Source organism: Bacillus rossius, chromosome 13 (genome assembly GCF_032445375.1).
Source record: "Bacillus rossius redtenbacheri isolate Brsri chromosome 13, Brsri_v3, whole genome shotgun sequence".
In the NCBI taxonomy this organism is placed as follows: domain Eukaryota; kingdom Metazoa; phylum Arthropoda; class Insecta; order Phasmatodea; family Bacillidae; genus Bacillus; species Bacillus rossius.
Genome location: NC_086340.1, coordinates 29,004,783 through 29,029,664, shown reverse-complemented (window position 1 = coordinate 29,029,664; position 24,882 = coordinate 29,004,783). Strand labels below are relative to the sequence as shown.

The window sequence follows — 24,882 nt, the reverse complement described above, 5'->3', positions numbered from 1 at the left end:
TTGCACAGGCGACCTTATCTGGAACTGTAGCCACGATTTACCACTGTTGCCAAGTTGAAAATATCGCTGATGGTAATACATGTCGGCTGTATGCGAGAGAGTGGACGTTTGCAAAGGAACCGTGTGAATTAGAGTTGTAATGAACGGATATATATATATATATATATCTTTAAAATACGGAAATATTCGTGTTGCTAGTAGATTCGTAAGTCTAGGAGGAAAATTGCTGAAGCTACACAATGCGTCTATTCACCGATTAATCTTGAATGTTCATGCCATATCGACGTTTCACCTATAAGCGATAGTTAGGCGTTAGTGTAAAAAGGACATATCTTTTTAAAACAAATATTCTTTTTAATTTATTTAGTTTCTAACTAAAAGCATAAAAAAATAAGGTTTTATAAAAGTTTCTTTTTTTATTTCCATGAAAACTATACAACCATATAATTCACGGAAGGTGTAATGAACTCACGAAATGTTTTTCTATATCAGATTATAGTGACCATGTCGCTTAAAATAAATTTATTTTGTGAATTAAACCTGTACCTCAAAAACCATCGTCAATAACTGATGCCTGGGTTTTCTAACAATTTATTATACAGATTGTATTTTAAATAATTAATACATCAGAACTGTGGGTGCATATACATGAAAAAAAAGCAGGGAGAAATGTCAGTTAACATAGGTTTGGAAATGCTTATGTTTAACCTGAAGAACTGTTAACGTGTACAAATGCACATACTGGATCCTTATTAAGTACATTCATTTAAATTTGTAATAATGTTATTTTTGTTCATTCAGATAAAAGAAAGTGATCTGATCTTCCTCAATAAGATTTGATGATATATTTTTGAAATGTTTTTATTTATTTATTTCCAGTGAAAATATTAACATCTTAATAACCAAACTGGATTAAAAAACACTATCTCTGATTAATCGAACACTGAGAAACATTTCTTGCGGGAAATTTTATGATGTAAGCCAATATTTGGGGTCAGTTCAATGTACATGTTTAGAAAGTCTCATAATTTGGAATGTGTCTTAAGAGTAGGAGGAAAGTTCGTCCCTGCGGTGATGTACTGTAGTAATAAATATAAACATTTCTGGATCTATGTCCACCGAAGGATCTACCTCCTTTACATACCCTGCTTATGCTGCCCTTAATTTTAATGAGAAATTCAGTTACATCATGTCTATCCCAAGAGCGTATCCAGCTCAAAAATGTAAACTAAAAAAAGGGGTTGATTTGTAATTTATCTTTTTTCGTTGTGCAAGAGGGTCCATGTTGCCATACAATAAAAAAAATAAAAAAAGGAAGAACACGAGTCATTAAATGTTTTGAACAATATTTTGATAAAATTTCTTTTAACTACAGCTCCTTGCTCCTTGTATAATATATTTTGCTCTTTTTTTAAGGAAAAAAAGGGGGGGGGGGGAAGGAACCTATCCCGTTATCCCCCTGGATTCACCCTTGGACTGTAGTAGTCTATTAGTTACTTGCTGTTGATTCACGTTACAAGAAGTTTATCTGAGCCATTTCGACCATTGGAAAAACAGAAACTTTTAATCGCACAGCCACGCTAGCGCTCACAAGCGGGTTGGCCACGAGCAAACATGATGATGATGATGATGATGATGATGATGATGATGATGATAATGAGTCCTGACTGATCAGTACGCCACAGTGGGGGAAGCTGCGAGATTATCGTGGCAAGGATATTCTGTCGTGGTCGGCCGTTGCCTTTCGCAGGATAGTGAGAAAGGAACAACGCAACACACAACCCATAACCAAAGAGGGGAATTTTCCTCATCTTACTAATTCCCAACCCGGCTTTACATCAAACTTGTGGCCCGCCCAACCACTAGGCAAAACACAAGCCAAAAAATTTATATTAAAAATTACAGTGTCTTGCGTGTGTTTTTTGGTTCCAATTTAATGTATTTGTAATCCGAAATAAGGATTCTTAATTCCTTTTAAATTATATTAACAGGAAGGAAATAACGACTCTGTTCATTTTACAAAATCCTTTAAGGCCGTATTGTTTAGAAAAACTTTGTGGAAAAATAAAGGACCTATATCTATACTTTCGTGGGATTACAAGCATTGGACAGTAATATGTTTGAAAAAAAAATAACTTTTATTATGTATATGTATTTAAAGGCGAAACTAAAATTTTCCTGTTTAAAAACTGAAGACCTCCCTGGACTGACAGATTCAGTTTTAGTATCTTTTTTTGTGAAATTTTAGAATACAAAAAAAAAATAATGCGCACGCACCATGCAACGGAAATTTAACAGGATGCAGTCCAAGGCGTACGTTCCTTTCGTTCGTCTTTATTCAAATAAAGATATGCAAAGTAGGATGTGTATTTTTTTATAAATTTAAAACTTGTTTAAATAATAAACAATTTAAAAAAATACGTTCTCATTATATTTTTAATATTTGAACAACAAACCCAGTGTTTAATCCTGAAACCAGCTAAAACATTTCAAGCGATTTTTTTTTCCAGTTTTACTTGTCATTTACGAAGCTTGAAAAATTGTCTTAGAACATAAATACCCCATCCTTTTTAATATGACAAACGTTGGACTATCTCTTCCTTTTCATGTTCACTATGTGTGCTTTATTTAGTTGTACCAAACAGATACGTCATCCTCCGCCCGTCTACTGTTAGCGATGATCGCAATTCGATGTGTGCTTGCGTCAAACGCAAAGGTTTTTTTTACTCCAAACGTTTATTGTCACACACAGATATATATATATATTCGTTTATCTATGTATATATTCTTTTCGTTTACGAAAGATTTCTTTGGAAACCGGTTGTCAAGAAATAGATCATAATTCTACAGGAAAAAAAAATAATTTGTACAACACCGTAAGGTTGATTTGCATTTATAAAATACATTTCTTGTCGTACTTAACGAAAATTGGTGCATAATTTTACATTTTGATTCAGGTTAAACAAGCATACATTTATTAACCATTGAATAGATACTTAAAATTTACCACAATTTGAATTTATTTTGTTTTATTATGCTTATAAAAATGCGCAGTCAATACTGGAAAGCTATGCAGGTTTACAAATAACTTTTACTATAATAGATACTGGTACGAGTTAAAGCATAAATGCTAGGGTAAGAATCCTAGTCAAATATAACTGCGAACATGTAAATGTACAAATGAATAAATATCTGTAATTTTCCAAGATGATTTCAGTTCTATTTACAAAAAATGATTTAGTGTGCGGCTTTTTTTATCCCTTATTTTTAAAGTATTTCGGGCAGTACGTTGCAGTCATGTGCTGTAGCAACAATGGGTGTTTTTAGTAGAAGTAAGCTGTTGTTTGGTTGTATATTTATGGAAGAGGCTGCGAATCACGAATTATTGTTAACTAGCCGTGAAACCCATGGGATTTCCCATCGGCTATACCTCAGAAACCATCAAATTTTTTCTCAAATGTTAGATACAACCGACTTTTATTCATAAACAGAAGCATAATCACTAATTTCCATATTTCTAACTGCAGATACGACGAACTTCCATGCAAACTTTTATCTTCTATTTAACCACATTAAGTGATGAATTTTCCAATAATTCCTTTCTTAGGGATCACCTTAGTTATATAAGGAACTCCTATGCACAATTTCATGCTTCTAAACCCACAGGTTTCAATTGTACGCTGTCAGTCAGTGTTAAAGTTCTATTAATTAGAACAGTGCATCATTAAATGCAGATAGGAAGCACGTCCACTCGTTATTTTCAGCTAGAACTGACGGATTACACTAGAAACTTGTGATGAATCATCTGTACGTGGATGAACATAAAGTCAAAGAATTTATGTGACTCTCCAGTGCAGCTCGTACAGGTTTGTGCTCAATTTAATTCACGAAGACATCATATATACATATTATAACAGATAAAAGAAACGTTTGTTAAAAATATTTTCCTGCAGATCTACCAAAAGCGTTGGCCAATGTTTCCTTGTCGAACCCTTCAATATTTGTTCTTTGTAATGATGTGCAGGTTAAATTATTCACGGAAGGCTACTTCATTACGTCTTCTACGAATATATGATCTACTTCTGGAGAAAAATATAACATTTCTTTCAAAGAAATTTCGAGAGATAATGCCTCTTGAATAGACGCTACAATGTATTTTTTTTTGTAAATGGAACAGAAATATTCATATAAGTTTACAGACATTTGTAAATTTATACATTTACATTAAAATAACGGTACCACTACAAAATTGTGTTCACAGTATTACTGGATCCGTATTAGCAAAATAAAGTCCGGCTATAGAGTATCAGATTATCTTTTCCATTGTTTGAAAATATTATGCTTGAATGAAACATAAATTGAAAATATATAATTATGCGCCAATTATCGCAAGAAATGCTCAGTATTCTCTCGAGAGGAAAAAAAAAAACAACGTGTTTATTGGATGCAAAAAAAAACCATAGGCATGTATCGAGCAAAGGTATAACATCTTGACTTCCGGTCCGAGAGCGGAACAGAGACAGACGCCGCGAGGAAAACGTAACCTGTAGAAGCACAACTGGTAACGCGCGTCCCTAAGTTAGCATAATATTTATTTGTTTACTGTATTTTTTTAAATCGTACATTTTCCATGGATCCTCCAGGAAAAACTTTGCTCCGTATCTTGTCCGTCTGGTGAAATAGAACGACAGGCGCGGTGGCGTCAGGAACAGTGTCCCGTGGTGGCGTTTAAGCCTCGCGGGCCGGGCGGCACGTGCCTGGGGAGGGGGGAGGGAGGGGTAGGGATAAAAGAAGAGGGAGAGGGGAAGGGAATAGTTGTGTAAAAACGAGGAAGTTAAGGCCGACGGAGGAAGGGAGAGCGGGGATAAAGCTCCGGGATGAATTATTCAGCGGCAAGGCACGGGCGGGCGTGTGTGATGTAGGCGGAGCCGGGTTTACAGGGTAAGGACTGAAGAGTGTTGGGATGCTAGGTTTATTCTTTTCAAAAAAAGGAAGGGGTGAGAAGGGGAGGGGTGGTGGTTGTGAGAAACGGGGGGTGGGCCTCGGTGTTTTCGTGGTGACGGGACACACTCACGCCCCGCTGCTCGCGATAATTGCGAGGAGAACTAAGACTAACCTTCCCTCCCCCCCCCCCCCTTCAAATCCGCCAAGCCCGGATGAACCGCTCTCTCCATCGATCAGAAATATTTATGGAAAAAAAATCACAGATATATTTGTACGTTTGCACATTTCCGTGAAAACAACTGATTCACTACATTATTGATAAGTGTACGCAGTAATACTGGGTTCGGATTCCCACCCGCGCATTCATGCAACGGTTAAAGCCGTTTGTACACCGTTCCCTGAATAGCTTTTCCAGTATTAACTGTGCACATTAATAAGGTTGATAAAGCCAAAAAAAAGTCCCGTTAAAGACTATCCGATTATCTTTTCCACGGTTTGAAAATATTGTGCTTGAATGAATCATCAATTGAAATTTATAATTATATGCCTATTTTAGTAAGACATAACCAGTATTATATCAAAAATTAGTTTATACATAAAAAAACTATAGATGTGTTGTACAAGTTACAATATTTTTCTTGTAGTATCATAAAACTTATTTCCTGGCAACTAGTATGCAAACTAATATTTTGTAAAAGTACAGAACATTATTTAAGTGTATTAAATGGCGGTGAAATAAGCCTTTTTAACACGCTTTTATTAGCTTCACTTGTAACTATGCAATAAAATCTTGCAAAAAGATTTTAACCTTCTTCTAATCTTTGTATCGATTTCAAACTTTGGTAGTATATGTAATCCTGATGACAGTACAATAATTACATGACTATAACCTTAAGTGATAAGGGGGAGGGTCATAGGAACAAAAAACAACTACTTTCGTGCTTTTGGAAATAACCATGCTTTTATATATCAATGTGTCCAGGGCATGGTTGCAAATTTGCTCGAAGTCAACTGTCCCCCTCAAAAGGTGGAGGGGGAGGGGGTCAAAACCACAAAATTTCACAAATTTAAAAAAATTGTTTTTTTTTTCTAATGGGAGTGTTTCCGAGCCATTAGGGTACCTCAAAACCCACCCTCTCCCTCATGGGAGAGTTTAATTGCCCGCAATTTTTGGGAAGTCGGGAGAATTAAAGTATGTTAATTTTGACATGCTTCCGGGGCCTTCGAGCACCATCGGATCACCTTTGTGGAGGAAAGGGGGGGGGGGGGGGGTAAATTGCCCCCGATATTTTCGGTACTCTGAAAATTGATATTGTAGTGTATTTCAAGGAATTTATAAAAAATAATATTCACTTGTAACTATGTAATAAAATTCTCTTTTTTTAATTTTAACCTACTACTAAATGTCGTATGGATTTGAAACTTTGCAAATATATGTAATCCGGATGACAATACAATAATTACATGACTATAACCTTAAAGGATTAGGGGGGAGGGTCATAGGACCAAAAAAACACTACCTTTGAACTATGGGCAATAACCATGCGTTTTGTGTATCCGCTAACGCCGGGGCATGGTGGAAAATTTACACGGGGGTAGGCTACCTCGCTTCCATCCTCCCCCACCCTAGGAGGTCAACACCCAAAATTTTGAAAATTTAAAAAATCGAACTAACGGCGCTAATAACAGTTTAGTTTTTAACTTTGTAAATTGATAGGCCCGGGCAACGCCGGGTACTGCAGTAGTATAGCGTATTGATGCTCACCAGTGACTTACTGACCGACTCAGTAACGCTGTAAGATAGCGCCTACCGTTTGGCGAGAAGTCACCAAACAGGAGTCTGAGGTAGCCACACTCACTGTTTTACACACAATTAACTTTCATATTTTACATATGTGTTAAGACGTGCATTTGAATATTTCACCTAAACATGGCACTAGAAGTTAAAAAAAAAAATATTTTAAATTATTTTATTTTTTAAACATTTTTTTACTTTTAGAATTTGATTAATTAACTTTGCAAAATTAGTAAATATTCCTTTTATCGCTGAAAATCAATTTTAATCACGTATGTCTGAATAAATCATTAAATATTTTTTTTCAGGACAATTCACAAGCAGTGTAGTTTTTCAAAAGGTTTTTCATTAAAAAAAAATATTTGTTTTTATCATTTAATGTATATCAGAAATAATTTTCATTTTCACAGTTTTAAAAGAAAATTAATGTTATCAAATCAAAGGGTTCGTTATAATCATCATTTTTCAACGGGGCGCCTTAGGCGCCGTACAACTAACTAGTTTTAAATAACAGCTCAATTAATCAGAGCTAGTTGGCTCGTTTGTGAACAAAATTTACCAATGAACCAAAAATTAAAACAAAAGAAAATTGTTTATGCTTCCCGCTAACGGGAAACGTGGTGAAATCACCGATTAGTTTTTTCTCTGATTACTCCCGTTTCCCCCACCTATTCACCCCGTCAAACCCCCATTATCATCTCACCACCCTTCCTCATCGACTCTAACGAACTTTCTGTGTCAAGAAGCCATTAAGCCCTAATTTGTAAACTAGTTATTATTGTCGTCGACCTTAAGGCTCGTTCTCACCAGCCATGCTGAGTTTTTATTCTTTTCGTCATTCGTTTTTCGTAAGGGCTATTTCTAAAATTTCAACTCAAAACGTACCTTGAATTTGTTGTCTGCCACGCTGTTACAAATTACAGTTAATGTACAGACTTTTAAAATACGAATCATCCTAAAATAAACATAGCGTTCTTTGTAATTTCACATAACTTGATCTCCGTAGAAACTGCGCCTTATTTCTACTTCCGTATTCTGTTTATCATCATAAACAGGGTAAATGCACACGTGGAAGAAATAAGTGTGCTTTTGCAAGAGTCTTAGCCGGGTTTTTAATGTTTTCCTTATAGACCGATATTATTATGGTGGGTTCATATTTAAAGAAAGTGAACTTTGTATGTGTAAATGTACGAAGGTAATGATGCATTTATGACGATCCCTGGATAATTTTAAACCAGCGTTCTTTTGTTATTAAAGGTGAAATATTCTAACAGTGCACAAATATTGTAAACATATATATTATTTTATTTTAAAATCACGGGTGTTAAAGGGCGCGCATGTGATGATAATTACAAAGACTTGCGTCCCTCTATACACACATGTTATTTTACAAAGCGAATATCTGTTTAAAAATATTTGTGACAGAACAATAAATTCAAGGGGAGATATCGAGAATATTTTAGAAAAATCCTTTGAATAAAAGTAATGAAGAATAAACGAAAAACAAATCAACATGGTGAGTTGTGCCTGTTTGTTTTTTCAATATACGTGATGTTCTCGCAAAACACGGGAAACGCCCGGCAGGGGTAATTTTTTTGAGGTAAAACAAGATGAAAACATTTTTTGTAACTTTTCTCCAAGTTATTATTTCAGGAAATTGGCACCCTTGAATATAAAATTTTGAATATTATTTTTAAAAATAATATCAGAAACTATTTGGAACCAAGCAAAGAATAATAATAGTTCAATAATGTTTCCCATACCGGAGGTTTTACAACTGTGCATAAATAGTTCCCCATTAAGTTATAAAATGGGTTTTAACACAATTTTTTTGCATGCAATTTTCAACACTAATTTGATATCACATATTCATGGAATGCTATTTGCAAGTTCATAAAAATTAACACAACAAAAATATCGTCCATCTTGTTGGAGCACTCAATCCGTCTTCATCAAGTTAGTGCCTAAGTGTCAAACGCCCAAAATTAAATTTCCTGTCAAAGTATGTTGTAAAAATGTTTTTTAGTTTACACAAAATGTAAGCAGCGGCAAAGTATCTACTGATTTTAGTGTAATTTTACACATACATGCGTTGGCGTAGTTTTACCATTTTTCTGAAGTAAAAAAACAACTATCAAAGTGTTGAATTTTTGATATTTTTGGTAAGTTTTCCGTTGATTTTGACGTGTTTTTACTAATTGGTGTATAAATTTACACATGCATGAATATTTAAATATACCACAGCAAATGCTTAAGGTAACTCAATAATTTAGTTTGTTTTCATGAATAATTTTAAATGTATAATCGCACTACTTTCAAAAATAGTTTTTTTTAGCTCATAGCCAATGAAAAACGTTTGGAGATTTTCAATTTATTAAATTAAACGACTAGTGAAAACATATTGCTTGACAGTTATACGTCATAACCTTCCGACCATCAAGCAAATAGACAAATTGTAAAGTACCAGGCGTGTCCGGAAAGTAAGTACCATTGGATCATTAAAAAAAACTCGTATATACATAATATACATATCCATATACACGAGTCGCGCTTTTACGCATAGTAAAGAGGCTTCAATTAAGAGGACGGGTATAGAATTTTTTTTAAACCTCTGCTTGACTGTGATTATCCTCTTATTTTTAATGCCAATTGTGCACAATATGATCAAGCCTGGAGTAGAACTGTAGGTTTTGCATAGAAAAAAAAAATACTATTTTTGCACGAATAAATAAAAACGGGTCAAATTACACTTTTGATAAATGAATTAAATTTAAATTAAACTGTTCCACAATTTCAAGATAAGGTGCATAACGAAACATAAAAACGAAATCCGTATTAACTTATGAAAAATCGGATCCTCCGCTAAACAAATATTACTAGTTCCAGACACAGCCCACATCGCTAAGGGAAACCACAAAATTTAGTTACAGCAACGCATTGGGTTCGTATGTTGCTGTAAGAATATTACTTAACATTGAATAATAAACCTACCGCAGGGACCTGGCTACAGTTGTAGCTATTGTAATTGCATTTCCATGTAGCCTGCTCAGTTGAAACAAAATAACAAGTCGTGACGATGGCCGAAATGAGTAAAAAAAATTATTGTCTGAACAGTTGACAAACGTGTAAAGTTGACAAGTTATCCAATCCCTACGATTCAATAGGAAAACCGATTAAATGTTTGAATCAACATAATTAAGCGTAAAATTTGATAGAGAAGCCTCGATTGTACATTAAATGATTGTTTTGTTATTCCCAGTATTATTAATACCACTATAAGGGTAACTAACAGTCCATTCCAGATTATCGAAAAAATTTCCAAACCAACCTTTGAAAAAGATAATGGTCGATTTCTGCATGTAATTAATCAAACATACTAAATTTTACATTTTGTCAAGTGGCCAGGAAATCAAGAAAAGTAACTATACTGTCTTATTGAAAATGCTAAGTTTAAAAATGACTCGCTACTGAAAAAAATTTCTTTTACGGATCCTTACTTTTCGTCATAGTGTAACCAACAAATAATTTCCTTTCAAAACTGGAACAAGCAGGTAAAAAAACAAAAAAAATAAAACAGTTTCAATTGTTTACTTTTGTTCGCTTTTCCATACAACTTCAACAAAATATTTTATAGCGGCAGATTAAAAGGTGTATTTTATATATGTTCTGTACAAAGCCTTGTACAAAACTTTTTATAATGTTTCACGGTAGCTCTTTATACATACATACACATACATCAGTTCCTAATGACCAAACTTTGGAAATCAAATCTATACTGGAAAGCAACAATAAAATGCATAAAAAAATATTTTCGAAAATTGTTTCATCCGGAGATGTTTCACAAATTGATTTTTCCCAGATTTTAACTACGTTATCGTACAAGAACGCTAATAATTATTATTACACATAAACTAAAGCGACAACAAAATACGACTGCACCAATCGATAGAGCGTTTGATTTCCTACAAATCTACATGTAAGTGTGCAGCCGAACTGTATTGGCATTCATATTAATATGAATTACCTGCAAATTATAATAAACCACGGTACAAACTACAACTCTTTATAGAGAAAAAAAACATTTTATCAGTTTTATAAACTTAATACGACAATTTCTGTCATTATTCATACTAACGCTAATTGAAAACTAATTCCGAACACCTAATTCTGATTAAAAATGTTAAGGCACACACCAGCCTTGTGTTATTAATAATCAAATTAAAGTCTTTCAAATTATCTCTCATCCTGCCCTGACGTACTCAGCGGTACGCAACCCGCAACGCAGCCGTGATAACCCTGGTAACATATCCTGCCCCTGAGTTGTCTGCCTGTATCTCACCTTGAGCATAGACGGTGAGGCCTGGGGCAGTGAAATTTAATACGTGGATTCTCCAAATGGGTCCGTTAGCACCTCGAAGCGATTTTACTCGAAATTCGTATTTGATCTTTATTGCATTGAGTTTTTATTTTTTTAGCGTATTTGGAGCACATTTTCCGGATTATCTACTTAACAACGGCCTTTGCATTGTTGATGCTTTATTCGTCTCTATGGCAACGGCTACTACATTTTTGACTTCTCATTCACGTTAGAATCTTAATCCAGACTTTCTATAATTATTACCTTGCCATAATACTGACACTGTAATGCTTTTTTTTTTTTTTAAATATGGGAATGTCAAAGTCCTTAAAAATATGGCGGATTTGGTTTCAGGTCCACTTTCAGGTTTTTATAAATTCAGATGAGATTTTTTAAAAGTTGTTTTCCATGATTATATTATTTTTTTTTATCGTTCGAGGCGTGGCAGTGGCGTACCCACGAGGAGGGATATGTTTAATGAGCAGTTCGAGATTGTTCTGCCTGTAGACTTCCGGAGCGAAGTATTTCAGCTCTCTCTATCTCTCGCTATCTCTCTCTATATATGCATTGCCCACAAAACTGGGGAGAAGAAAAATTTTATGTGAACTATTAAAATGTTTATTGCCAAGATAACCATCCGATATTGTGTGCCATGCTGGCGCAAATTGGTATGCGGTTTTGAAGTTATAAAATCTCGTACGGCTTTTATTATCTGAGCTTAATGAACGAACTACTTCGTTAAAAATGCATTATAATAAGTATTATAGGTACCGAAAGTCGTAATACTAGTTTCATCAGTATTTCCAGCATAAATGTTTACATTTAAGAATTTATTTATTTTCCTTCGTTACTAGCAAGGATACTAAAAATTATATAATATATTAAAAATTTTTTTTACAGCTTTAGCCAATACGAAAAAATGATACACAAAAAGATTTCTCAAGTAAACATACTTTTGCAAGAAGAAATTTTATTTCATACTTTTTACTCAAATATGTTTTATGCTTAACGTGCAAGACATAATTTTTCAAATATTTGTTAAGGCTGAAAACGTGTTGAAACCAAGAATGCGTCTTTAGATTATATCCTATTGTTCTTAAGCCCGTGACACTTGAATTTCCATTCGTAATTCAACGCACACGTAATTGACTAAATCTGCTGATTCTGACAGATTACTCACGCAATTATTTCCTGTGAAAATATACTACACGCTATTTATAATAACTTTTGGGACCAGTGTATACTACGTGATACGGGCAGGACTGAATTAGGGCGGCCACCTGGCATTGGGAATTGGATACGTCATTTCATCGTGACCGGAGGTAAGTGAAGAGCTACAACGAGAGGCTGAGGCAACTCATCCCTCCTGCATCGTTGCAACCCAACACCCTTAACCCATTCAGTTTACCTGTGGTTGGCTCCAAGAAGATTAATTGTTTCTGACACGATTAAAACATTAATTATACAACTTTATTATCGTCACCTAGATGTGAACCCTATATAGGATGTCCTAGGGGGAAACGTAGGTTTTCCATATTTTTGTTTAGTGTTCTTCGAAGAGTTAATTTTCTTTTCATCTAGTTTTCCTTCGATGTCGTTCTCAGTCTGCCGCATCCTATTCATTAATCCTTTTATGACCAAAACATTTTAATTTTCTCGTAAAGGATAAACATAATATTCTCTTTAATGTTTAAACACAAATGATTCACTAAAAACTAATATTTCACGTTGTATAAACTTGTTAGACATATTTAAATATATTTCTTAGTTTTCTCTGTATACCAGAAGCATAATATAAAAGTCCCCTTTTAAGCAAAATGTACTTATAAACAATTGAACGTGACCGCCGTCTGACGTTATTTATAGTGGCATACAAAACAAAGATATACATACAATATGTTAAAAAATTCAAATATTTTAGGGAAGATAATAGTTGTGTAGATAAAATTAGGCACTAAATACTTAAAATTCTTTTAAAAGGTCTCTCTTTAAAAATGTGGTTAATGTAACATAGTATCTTACGTTTCTTATAAAGTACGGATAAAAAAATATTATAAGTGTGAAAACATAGGGTGTCCTAAAAATTCACACAGGAATTGAAATTAAATTAATTAAAATGGTACAATTTTGAATCAAAAACTTGTGTTTTCTATCAAAATTAGTTTAATGCATTAATAATGCCACTCCGTAAATAATTAATTTATTATTTGTGTTTTATAAAAAAAAAAAATGTGACGTGAACTCAGGGGCACCCGTGAAGCATCTGCGCGGGCTGGCGAGACGCACTGACCTTGCACGACGAGCCGCACCGCCAGGCGGTCGGCGCCGCGCTCGTTCTCCACGGCCAGGCGGTAGCTGCGCGCGTCGGACTTGTCGGCCTGGCGCACGTGCAGCCGCGCCTCGAAGCAGTCCTCGCGCTCGGGCCGCTGCAGCAGCTCGTCGGCCTGGTAGCGGCCCAGGTCGGCGCCCGCCTCCAGCTGCAGCCCGCCCCACTCCCAGGCGGCGCGCCGGGGCCGCGGGTCCGCGCACACCGTCAGCCGCAGCAGCGCGTCCTGTCCGCGCGCCACCACCACCTCCTCCCCGTCCGGGGAGGTCCTGCCCAGCACCTGCGGCGCGCCTGCACACCCGGGACACCCCTCAGGCCTCCTGCCCCGAGACACCTCGCCACACACTGGTGGTAGCCAGGAAACATATACTGCCCCTCAGACACCTGGCCGCACACTGGTGGTAGCCGAGGAAACATATACTGCCCCTGAGATACCTTGCCACATGCAACCTGCAACACACCTGTGATGGCCAAAGATACATCTCCTGCCCCTAAGACACCTTGCCACACACTTGTGATAGCCAAGGAAACATATAATGCCCCTGAGATACCTTGCCACATGCAACCTGCAACACACTTCTGATAGCCAAGGAAACATATACTGCCCCTGAGATAACTTGCCACATGCAACTTGCCACACACTTGTGATAGCCAAGGAAACATATACTGCCCCTGAGATACCTTGCCACATGTAACCCGCCACACACTGGTGATAGCCTCGGAAACATATTTTGCCCCTGAGATACCTTGCCACATGCAACCTGCAACACACCTATGATAGCCTAGGAAACATATACAGCCCCTGAGATACCTTGCCACATGCAACCTGCAACACACCTGTGATGGCCAAAGATACATCTCCTGCCCCTAAGACACCTTGCCACACACTTGTGATAGCCAAGGAAACATATAATGCCCCTGAGATACCTTGCCACATGCAACCTGCAACACACTTCTGATAGCCAAGGAAACATATACTGCCCCTGAGATAACTTGCCACATGCAACTTGCCACACACTTGTGATAGCCAAGGAAACATATACTGCCCCTGAGATACCTTGCCACATGTAACCCGCCACACACTGGTGATAGCCTCGGAAACATATTTTGCCCCTGAGATACCTTGCCACATGCAACCTGCAACACACCTATGATAGCCTAGGAAACATATACAGCCCCTGAGATACCTTGCCACATGCAACCTGCAACACACCTGTGATGGCCAAAGGTACATCTCCTGCCCCTAAGACACCTTGCCACACACTTGTGATAGCCAAGGAAACATATAATGCCCCTGAGATACCTTGCCACATGCAACCTGCAACACACTTCTGATAGCCAAGGAAACATATACTGCCCCTGAGATAACTTGCCACATGCAACTTGCCACACACTTGTGATAGCCAAGGAAACATATACTGCCCCTGAGATACCTTGCCACATGTAACCCGCCACACACTGGTGATAGCCTCGGAAACATATTTTGCCCCTGAGATACCTTGCCACATGCAACCTGCAACACACCTATGATAGCCTAGGAAACATATACAGCCCCTGAGATACCTTGCCACATGCAACCTGCAACACACCTGTGATGGCCAAAGATACATCTCCTGCCCCTAAGACACCTTGCCACACACTTGTGATAGCCAAGGAAACATATAATGCCCCTGAGATACCTTGCCACATGCAACCTGCAACACACTTCTGATAGCCAAGGAAACATATACTGCCCCTGAGATAACTTGCCACATGCAACTTGCCACACACTTGTGATAGCCAAGGAAACATATACTGCCCCTGAGATACCTTGCCACATGTAACCCGCCACACACTGGTGATAGCCTCGGAAACATATTTTGCCCCTGAGATACCTTGCCACATGCAACCTGCAACACACCTATGATAGCCTAGGAAACATATACAGCCCCTGAGATACCTTGCCACATGCAACCTGCAACACACCTGTGATGGCCAAAGATACATCTCCTGCCCCTAAGACACCTTGCCACACACTTGTGATAGCCAAGGAAACATATAATGCCCCTGAGATACCTTGCCACATGCAACCTGCAACACACTTCTGATAGCCAAGGAAACATATACTGCCCCTGAGATAACTTGCCACATGCAACTTGCCACACACTTGTGATAGCCAAGGAAACATATAATGCCCCTGAGATACCTTGCCACATGCAACCTGCAACACACTTCTGATAGCCAAGGAAACATATACTGCCCCTGAGATAACTTGCCACATGCAACTTGCCACACACTTGTGATAGCCAAGGAAACATATAATGCCCCTGAGATACCTTGCCACATGTAACCCGCCACACACTGGTGGTAGCCGAGGAAACATATACTGCCCCTGAGATACCTTGCCACATGCAACCCACAACACACTGGTGATAGCCTCGGAAACATATACTGCCCCTGAGATACCTTGCCACATGCAACCTGCAACACACCTGTGATGGCCAAAGATACATCTCCTGCCCCTAAGACACCTTGCCACACACTTGTGATAGCCAAGGAAACATATAATGCCCCTGAGATACCTTGCCACATGCAACCTGCAACACACTTCTGATAGCCAAGGAAACATATACTGCCCCTGAGATAACTTGCCACATGCAACTTGCCACACACTTGTGATAGCCAAGGAAACATATACTGCCCCTGAGATACCTTGCCACATGTAACCCGCCACACACTGGTGATAGCCTCGGAAACATATTTTGCCCCTGAGATACCTTGCCACATGCAACCTGCAACACACCTATGATAGCCTAGGAAACATATACAGCCCCTGAGATACCTTGCCACATGCAACCTGCAACACACCTGTGATGGCCAAAGATACATCTCCTGCCCCTAAGACACCTTGCCACACACTTGTGATAGCCAAGGAAACATATAATGCCCCTGAGATACCTTGCCACATGCAACCCGCAACACACTGGTGATAGCCTCGGAAACATATACTGCCCCTGAGATACCTTGCCACATGCAACCCGCAACACACTGGTGATAGCCTCGGAAACATATACTGCCCCTGAGATACCTTGCCACATGCAACCTGCAACACACCTGTGATGTCCAAAGATACATCTCCTGCCCCTAAGACACCTTGCCACACACTTGTGATAGCCAAGGAAACATATAATGCCCCTGAGATACCTTGCCACATGCAACCTGCAACACACTTCTGATAGCCAAGGAAACATATACTGCCCCTGAGATAACTTGCCACATGCAACTTGCCACACACTTGTGATAGCCAAGGAAACATATACTGCCCCTGAGATACCTTGCCACATGTAACCCGCCACACACTGGTGATAGCCTCGGAAACATATTTTGCCCCTGAGATACCTTGCCACATGCAACCTGCAACACACCTATGATAGCCTAGGAAACATATACAGCCCCTGAGATACCTTGCCACATGCAACCTGCAACACACCTGTGATGGCCAAAGATACATCTCCTGCCCCTAAGACACCTTGCCACACACTTGTGATAGCCAAGGAAACATATAATGCCCCTGAGATACCTTGCCACATGCAACCTGCAACACACTTCTGATAGCCAAGGAAACATATACTGCCCCTGAGATAACTTGCCACATGCAACTTGCCACACACTTGTGATAGCCAAGGAAACATATACTGCCCCTGAGATACCTTGCCACATGTAACCCGCCACACACCTGTGATAGCCAAGGAAACATATTCTACCCCTGACACACTGCCTGCGGCAGTGTGTTACACATTCGTGATAGACCATGAAACATAATATCCTACCCTTGATACACCCAGTCGCAAACAGCGTGTAGCACAACTGTGATATCCCCAACAAATATTATGCCCGCAGCACACTCATAACCACATCGTAAACATATCCACTATCACACGTAGCCAAAAGTATATCCTTGATAACCCCATAATTATTCCATACCCCTTAAACACTCTGCCACATGCATCTCGCAGCACACCCTTATCATTAATGTAAAAAATATCCAGTCACACGCTGCCCACAGATCATCCATGTTAAGCCCGGTAACATATCGTGTCTCTTATACACCCTACCACACGCAAACAAAAGCACGCACATTACCACACCGTAAACTTATCCACTGCAACACGCAGCATACAAAAAAACCCCGGCAACATATCCCGCCCCTGTGACACCCTGACGCACGGAGCCCGCAGCACAGCCATGGTAACCCTGAGATACTTTCCCCTGAGATACTCAGAAGACGTCCATTTAAATTATCTTTTGAACAACAAAATTAAATCCACAGAGTTACATTCAAGGTTAGTTTTACTAGCTTTAATGTGTACTTTCTCAGCCTGCTTCATGATTTCAATCAAAACTAGAGGAATTTTTACTACTAGTGACTTATATTACTCAAATATACGTCTACAGGATTATTAAATCCGCACATAAAAAATAAAATAACTGAGAGTAAAATAAATAAAGCAGTGACTAGAAATTAATTATAAATTTTGGTTTACGTACTTCATGAGAATAGGGAATTGATGGTTTCCATGAGTCAGGTAGACAGTAGTAACACGGAAAAATCTACTGGATCATGGCAACGTCTATAAAAGTTCATAATTGCCAAAAATTACATGCCTAGTAACAAAGAAAAAATCTAAAGTAATGCTTTCTGGGAGGAATAAATATAAATCGTCACTAAGGCTCAGACTGACCCAACAAAACAAAAGGTTAAAAAATCTATTTCCGCTAAGTACTAATACACAAGTGGGTAATGATACAAATGGTATTGTCACGATCTTGACATATCTCGGTTCGGACTGCTTTTTGAGCATTGCTAATGAAAAGTACCACTTAAAAAAATATACATAAGTTTTTAGCAGGCTTGTAATTGTGTCAACTAAAGAAGTTATGTTTTTTTTCCTACGACCTCAACTTTGCAGCAAGGCCTGGTGAAATAAATTTTTTCCCAAACAATGTATAATATAATATTCAGAACGTTTACAGTAACTTTGAATGAAATGTGTTACTATGTCTACTACGGGAGTTATGAAATTTTTGTCCTCCTACCCCCTTTTTTTCCACCTTTAAGCTAAAAGTGAGAGCCATAAAACTGTTTTTTTTTTTTTTTTTTTTTTTTTAACTACGCTTAGGATGTAGGCTATAACAACTTTAAACGGATGTCATAGTTTTTGTACTAAGTGATACTAAGGAAGTTTCATGTAGAGTTTTCAAAAAATCTTTCACAATTTCTATCTCCTTTGTTCTTTTTTTTTGCCCATTAACGAACTTGACCGAGATTTTTCATCTCCATATTTTTATATATCAGCCTGGAAGTAATATGTTCAAAATTTTGGCAGTTGCACAAAATAATGAATACGCATGTATGAACTTTTGAGTTGCCAATGGTTTTGTGGTCTAGGGACCGTGGAACGGAAACAAAAATTAGGTAGAACATTTTCCGGAAGTCGCACCATGGTAACGACTTCAACACGTGGGCTTTCTTCGGAATCTGCCTTGGGAAAAAAAAAAGCACTAATAAAACAGCTAGAAGCGAAGGAATGAGTGGCTGTTTGGGTGAGACACGAAGCGTTAACGTTCACTAAAACCAGAGCGAGACATTAGCGTGGGGGGGGGGGGGGGGAATGAAACCTTGTCGGGGAAGACCATTCCAGTTGATAGCGCCGGCCCCACCCTCTGACATGTTCTCTGCCCGTCTACACGGTCATTTCCTGCCGGAAGCATCTGGTTCCGTGTACGCCTCTCTCCGCACGTGAGGGGGCGGCACTATCTGTGGAACGTAGTTTTCATTACCGCGTGGAAAGTGTACATCCTGCTGAAAGTGTTCCCCCCCCCCCCTGCTTCTACTGCCGGAAAAACTTGAATTGCTACGTTAGTCACGGAGGTAAGGCATAAGGGAGTACGCGTGTGCAATCTCTGCAATGATAATAATTGAAGTCGAAAGTAGTATGTTTTGGTTCCTTCGGCGCCAGGCTTAAGGTTGTGGAGCTGTGTGTCCGATCCGCCATATTGGATTGTGACGTCACGGCGACCATCTTGGATGAGTGTAACGGGACACAGCGTAACGGGACAAGAAGGACATTGACCTTTGACCCTCAAAATTCGCCAAAATTGTCCAAAATTCCTCAAAAATCGCCAAAATTTCCATTTCTGTGAAAAAAAATTCCGCAAAAAAATCTCAAAAAATTCCTCAATTCAAAAATCAGGATTTCGAAAATCCTCAAAAGTCGTTTTGTCCTAGAAAGAACCCTAATTACTAAAAGAGGCTTAAGCATCCATGTCTAAAGCCTCCGATAAGCCTCTGACATCATCTAGGATTATGACCGCCATCTTGGATGATGACGTCACCGTTGCAATTTCCGTTACGGTCGCCATCTTTAAAATCTTTATTTATTATCCGATTTTCACAAAAAAAAATTTTTAAAAATTATAAAAAAAATCAAATAATAAAATTTAATAAAGTTTTTATAAAAAACAAACATTTACGACACGGAGCTCGGAGTCCGCGGTTCGAACCCGGTGAGGGCAAAAAAATAATAATGACGACCGATCCTTCCCCCGCGGTGGCTGCTGGCATACTGAATCCCACCACTTTTTTTTTCAAATATATATATCGTCATCTAGTATGACATCATGTCCGCCATCTTGTCTTCGATGCTGGAAGCCATCATCATTGTACCGTCGGCGAGAGTGCGCTGACGCCATGGTAGTTTAATTCTTATCCGCTAGAGTGCAGTAATAATTTATTATTATTTCTGTGACACCCGCCATCTTGAAATTTGGCCGCCATATTGAAAATCCGTAATTATTTAGCTAGAAATTCGGGAAAAGTTCCAAAATTAATTAATTAAATAAATAAATCACTCATTAATTTACATATTCATTCTATCCGCTCCTGTCCTCGGTTCGATCCCTGGACGAAACAAAACAGCTGTAATTTTAAAAAATACCACAAAAGTGACAGGTTTGAGATAATAAAAACACCGCAAGTTCTTTTAAAAAATACTTTTATTACATAAATTCTACACAACTACAAGTACAAAAATATACACAGACAAATTACCAAAGTTTCGTGGATATCTCGATTCAAACAGTCTTCTTACTATACGGACTAAGTCCTTTACATGACTTTAAATGTCTATTCAGTTTATCAGGTCGACATATTGGTACACCACAATTTTCACACAAAGACGAATTATCAACTTCATTAAAAGGACAGTGATATATTTCGTGTCGTCGTGCACTTTGAATATTTGCTAATGTTTTGTTACAAAATATACAGCTTGATTCCGATGAATGTACAGCCAGTCTATCACAATTCCTGAGGTGCCGTTTTAATCTTCCATAGAATATAAACTTGCTTAAACATCTGTTGCACTGATATTTAATGCGTTCAGAGTTACTACTACAATTGTGTATTACATAATCCCGTAATTTCATGTTTTTGATCTTCTCACAGTACGTGCAGTCGGATGATGGAACACCGCTGGATGCTCCTTCCTTCATCAATGCCACTGGAACTGTTGACAACCATTGTAACACTGCTGACATGTTAACTTCTGAAGCCGTTGAGGTTTGCTCTGCGGAAGATGTTGCACCCGTCGAAATCTCCTGCTGTGCTGAGAGAGCAGGTGTAGCTGTAGACGTCGTTGTCATCGTGTTCTGCACTGATTATGGTAGACCTTCGATCCAGGTTGGTAGATAGTGGTAATGATGCCATCGAGTTCTCAAGAATAGCTAGATACAGGTCTATTATGTTATACAAGTCTAACTATCCGATCCGTTCATCACCACAACCAGAGACGGACTGAAGTCCATATCTCCAGGGTCTCACTTATATAGACTCATCAGCCGGTACAACACAAGAGTCAAAACAATAACCATGTTTATTATACTCGCACTTAACTTTCTCGGAGCATTTTTTATAATGACGATGTAAGCTATCAAAACGTGAAATTAGTTTTTTGCACTTATTGCACTGAAATTGTATTCTTTAAACATTATTAGAACAACTGCTTCTTTAATTTCTGCGAGCATTTGAGGTGATAGTAAATGATGCGTCACAGTATTTGCACTGACGCAATGTACGCTCTTCATTAGTTGAATAATCCATTGCTGATGATGAAACTTCGGATGATGGTGGTATCACATGTGTTGAAATCTCCTCCAATGTTGACGTCGTCGTTGCCAACGGGATCTGCACCTTCTCCATCGTAGCTTTCGTCAAGGTTCCCGTAATCGACGGTACAACCTCCATCGAGTTCGACGTTATAGACGGTAAATATGCCATCGAGGTCTCAAGAACAGCTGATTGACACGACTTATGCACCAGAAGAAACAAACTAGGCGATCCTTACACCACCGACGTCAGTAACAAACTGAGCGACCTGCTGTCTAGGACTCGCTTATATACATGCATCGAATGGAATAATACGCTAGTCAAATCAAGAACCATTTACAATAATACTAGAGTCAAATCTACAAATTAAAAAAGAGGATCATTTGATCGAAAAAAAAATTCGATCTCTCCAATATACGCCAGGCTCCAAGAGCTACAATTCACGTCATCAGATCCATCTACATTTTTCTCCTTAGCTTCAAGTGCTCCAACAGCTCCAGCAGCTCCAACACGTAATGTACGCAATAAACGCACAATACATGCAATTTACGTGCAATAAATGTAATGATCACAAAGTACACACAGGAAACGGAACGTACACACAGTACACACAGGAAACGGAACGTACACACAGTACACAGAGGAAACGGAACGTACACACAGTACACACAGGAAACGAAACGTATACACACAGTACACACAGGAAACGGAACGTACACACAGTACACACAGGAAACGGAACGTACACACAGTACACACAGGAAACGGAACGTACACACAGTACACACAGGAAACGGAACGTACACACAGTACACACAGGAAACGGAACGTACACACAGTACACACAGGAAACGTAACGTACACACAGTACACACAGGAAACAGAACGTACACACAGTACACACAGGAAACGAAACGTACAGACAGTACACACAGGAAACGAAACTTATACACACAGTACACACCGGAAACGGAATGATCACACATACAGTAGCGGAAACACACAGGCTTAGTTGGAAATCAGAATACAAGAAATAAAAACATTAAATTTTTACTTTTAATATTTAATTACTTCTCAACATTACACAAATACAAGTAAAAGAAGCCATTATTGTATGTAACCAGCTTTCCTCAGTTCTTTAAGTATGAAGGATATTTCTTTGATACACGAATAGTTTCCTGCACAAAGCGAGCCATGTAGAAGTCTTAGCCGGTCAACCAATATGTTTGGATCTTTCCATGATGTGTAATCAATCTCTTCTACCACCATCTTACTTGCTTGTTTATTATAAATACTGTTAATATCACAATCGTCCCAGTGATCATAATAAGCATTATCAGATTTATTTATTATAACACGACGTTTCCATCGTTTCGGTCTCAGGACATCGCCACATTCTTCGATCTTGTCAGCTCTAGATGCTTCATCACAGTCTATGCCTTTGTCAACAGCCTCAGAGTCACTGTTACAATCACTGTAGAAGACATCCTCTTCACCCAGATTACCGTATGAATTCGCTATCGATGATGACGAAGTGTCTTCATCGTCTTCATGCTTCCTTTTTAGGAGTCCATCATTTTTACAAAGAATGGAGGATCTACTGAATATAGGCTTGAATGTATTCTCACTTTTCACGGTGTTGATACTTCCATTAGTTTCAGTCTTCCCGAAGCCATTAGCATCCTTCAACTTATGTTCTTCCTCACGATCGGATGAGCTAATACCATCACGCTCAGGACAAGAAAAATTATTGTCGTAATGCAGATCACTCTTCTTTAGTCAGTGGATCCATCGGTGTCCTCTATGATGTAAGTAGTCTTGACTTTACATGTTCTACCATGTCTTTTTAAGCTGTCAATTCGTGTTAACAACCTGCTACAACGATTACAGCTTAACATGTTGCGTAGGGGGTTTCTAGCACAATCATTCTTCTCATGACGTCTAACATTCCTTCTCATGGCAAAATCCTTGCCACAGTATCTACAGCGGCTTCCTTCCGATTCAGCTGCAGCTAACAAACCACGATCCATGGTAGCTTCTGTGACTAATGTTAGATACAAACTGTCAGTTTTCTCCAATTGGAACCATTTCTTAAATAGAGTTTTTTAAATATTTCATCAGCGAGAGTTAAGTTATCTAATGCAAAGCAAATTGATGCAAGTAGTTCTGGCTGTCGTCAACAGATGTCGCCACGTTTTGCTTGCAGGTAAATAATATCTATTTCATATATGTGGGATGCGGAACGCTCACTATCGATCGCAAAGGAAGGTTGGCTTCGATAGTCTCCAAGGAGAAAAAAGTTCGTCCTTCCTGCTAGTGCTTCTCAGATTTCTCACGGTCAGCCATCTTAGATTGCGACGTCACGGCGGCCATCTTGGATGGATGTGACTTTGACCTTTGACCGAAACCGCAGGAATGATCGCAAGCACACGGATTAACCATCAAAATATTGATAAGAGTAATCAGGAGCACACGGAGAAAACCGCCACAAGTTTTCTTTGATATCATAAAAATAAAAATAAAAATTAATAAAAAATTAAAATCAAAAACTAAAAAAATTCAAACATTCTGCTAGCTTGTGAACTTCTCATTGTTGAGCAAAGATAAGAGTTCTAGTACAAGCCAGAATGTTTGAATTACATTCGGTTTTATTTTTAATTTTTTATTAATTTTTTTTGTAATAATCATTTTATGATATCAAAGAAAACTTGTGGCGGTTTTCTCTGTGTGCTCCTGATTATTCTTGCCAATATTATGATGTTTTTCTCCGTGTGCTCCTGATTATTCTTATCAATATTTTGATGGTTAATCCGTGTGCTTGCGATCATTCCTGCGTTTTCGGTCAAAGGTCAAGGTCACACCCTTCCAAGATGGCCGCCGTGACGTCGAAATCTAAGATGGCGGACCGTGAGAAATCTGAGAAGCACTAGCAGGAAGGACGAACTTTTTTCTCCTTGGAGACTATCGAAGCCAACCTTCCTTTGCGATCGATAGTAAGCGTTCCGCATCCCACATTAATGAAATATATATTATTTACCTGCAAGCAACACGTGGTCACATCTGTTGACGACAGCCAGAACTACTTGCATCAATTTGCTTTGCATTAGATAACTTAACTCTCGCTGATGAAATATTTAAATAACTATATTCAAGAAATGGTTCCAATTGGAGAAAACTGACAGTTTGTATCTAACATTAGTCACAGAAGCTTCCATGGATCGTGGTTTGTTAGCTGCAGCTGAATCGGAAGGAAGCCGCTGTAGATACTGTGGCAAGGATTTTGCCATGAGAAGGAATGCTAGACGTCATGAGAA

General features: G+C 38.4%; 1 protein-coding gene across 1 annotated transcript in view; it reads right to left on the bottom strand.

Annotated features, from left to right (window-relative positions):
- Window positions 1-24,882, bottom strand: part of LOC134538612 (hemicentin-2-like) — a 331,364-nt gene that overhangs the window by 180,737 nt on the left and 125,745 nt on the right. Inside the window, exon 3 of the mRNA XM_063380043.1 lies at window positions 13,387-13,713. Within this exon, the coding sequence (XP_063236113.1) occupies window positions 13,387-13,713 (327 nt within the window). The remainder of the gene's footprint in view (window positions 1-13,386; window positions 13,714-24,882) is intronic.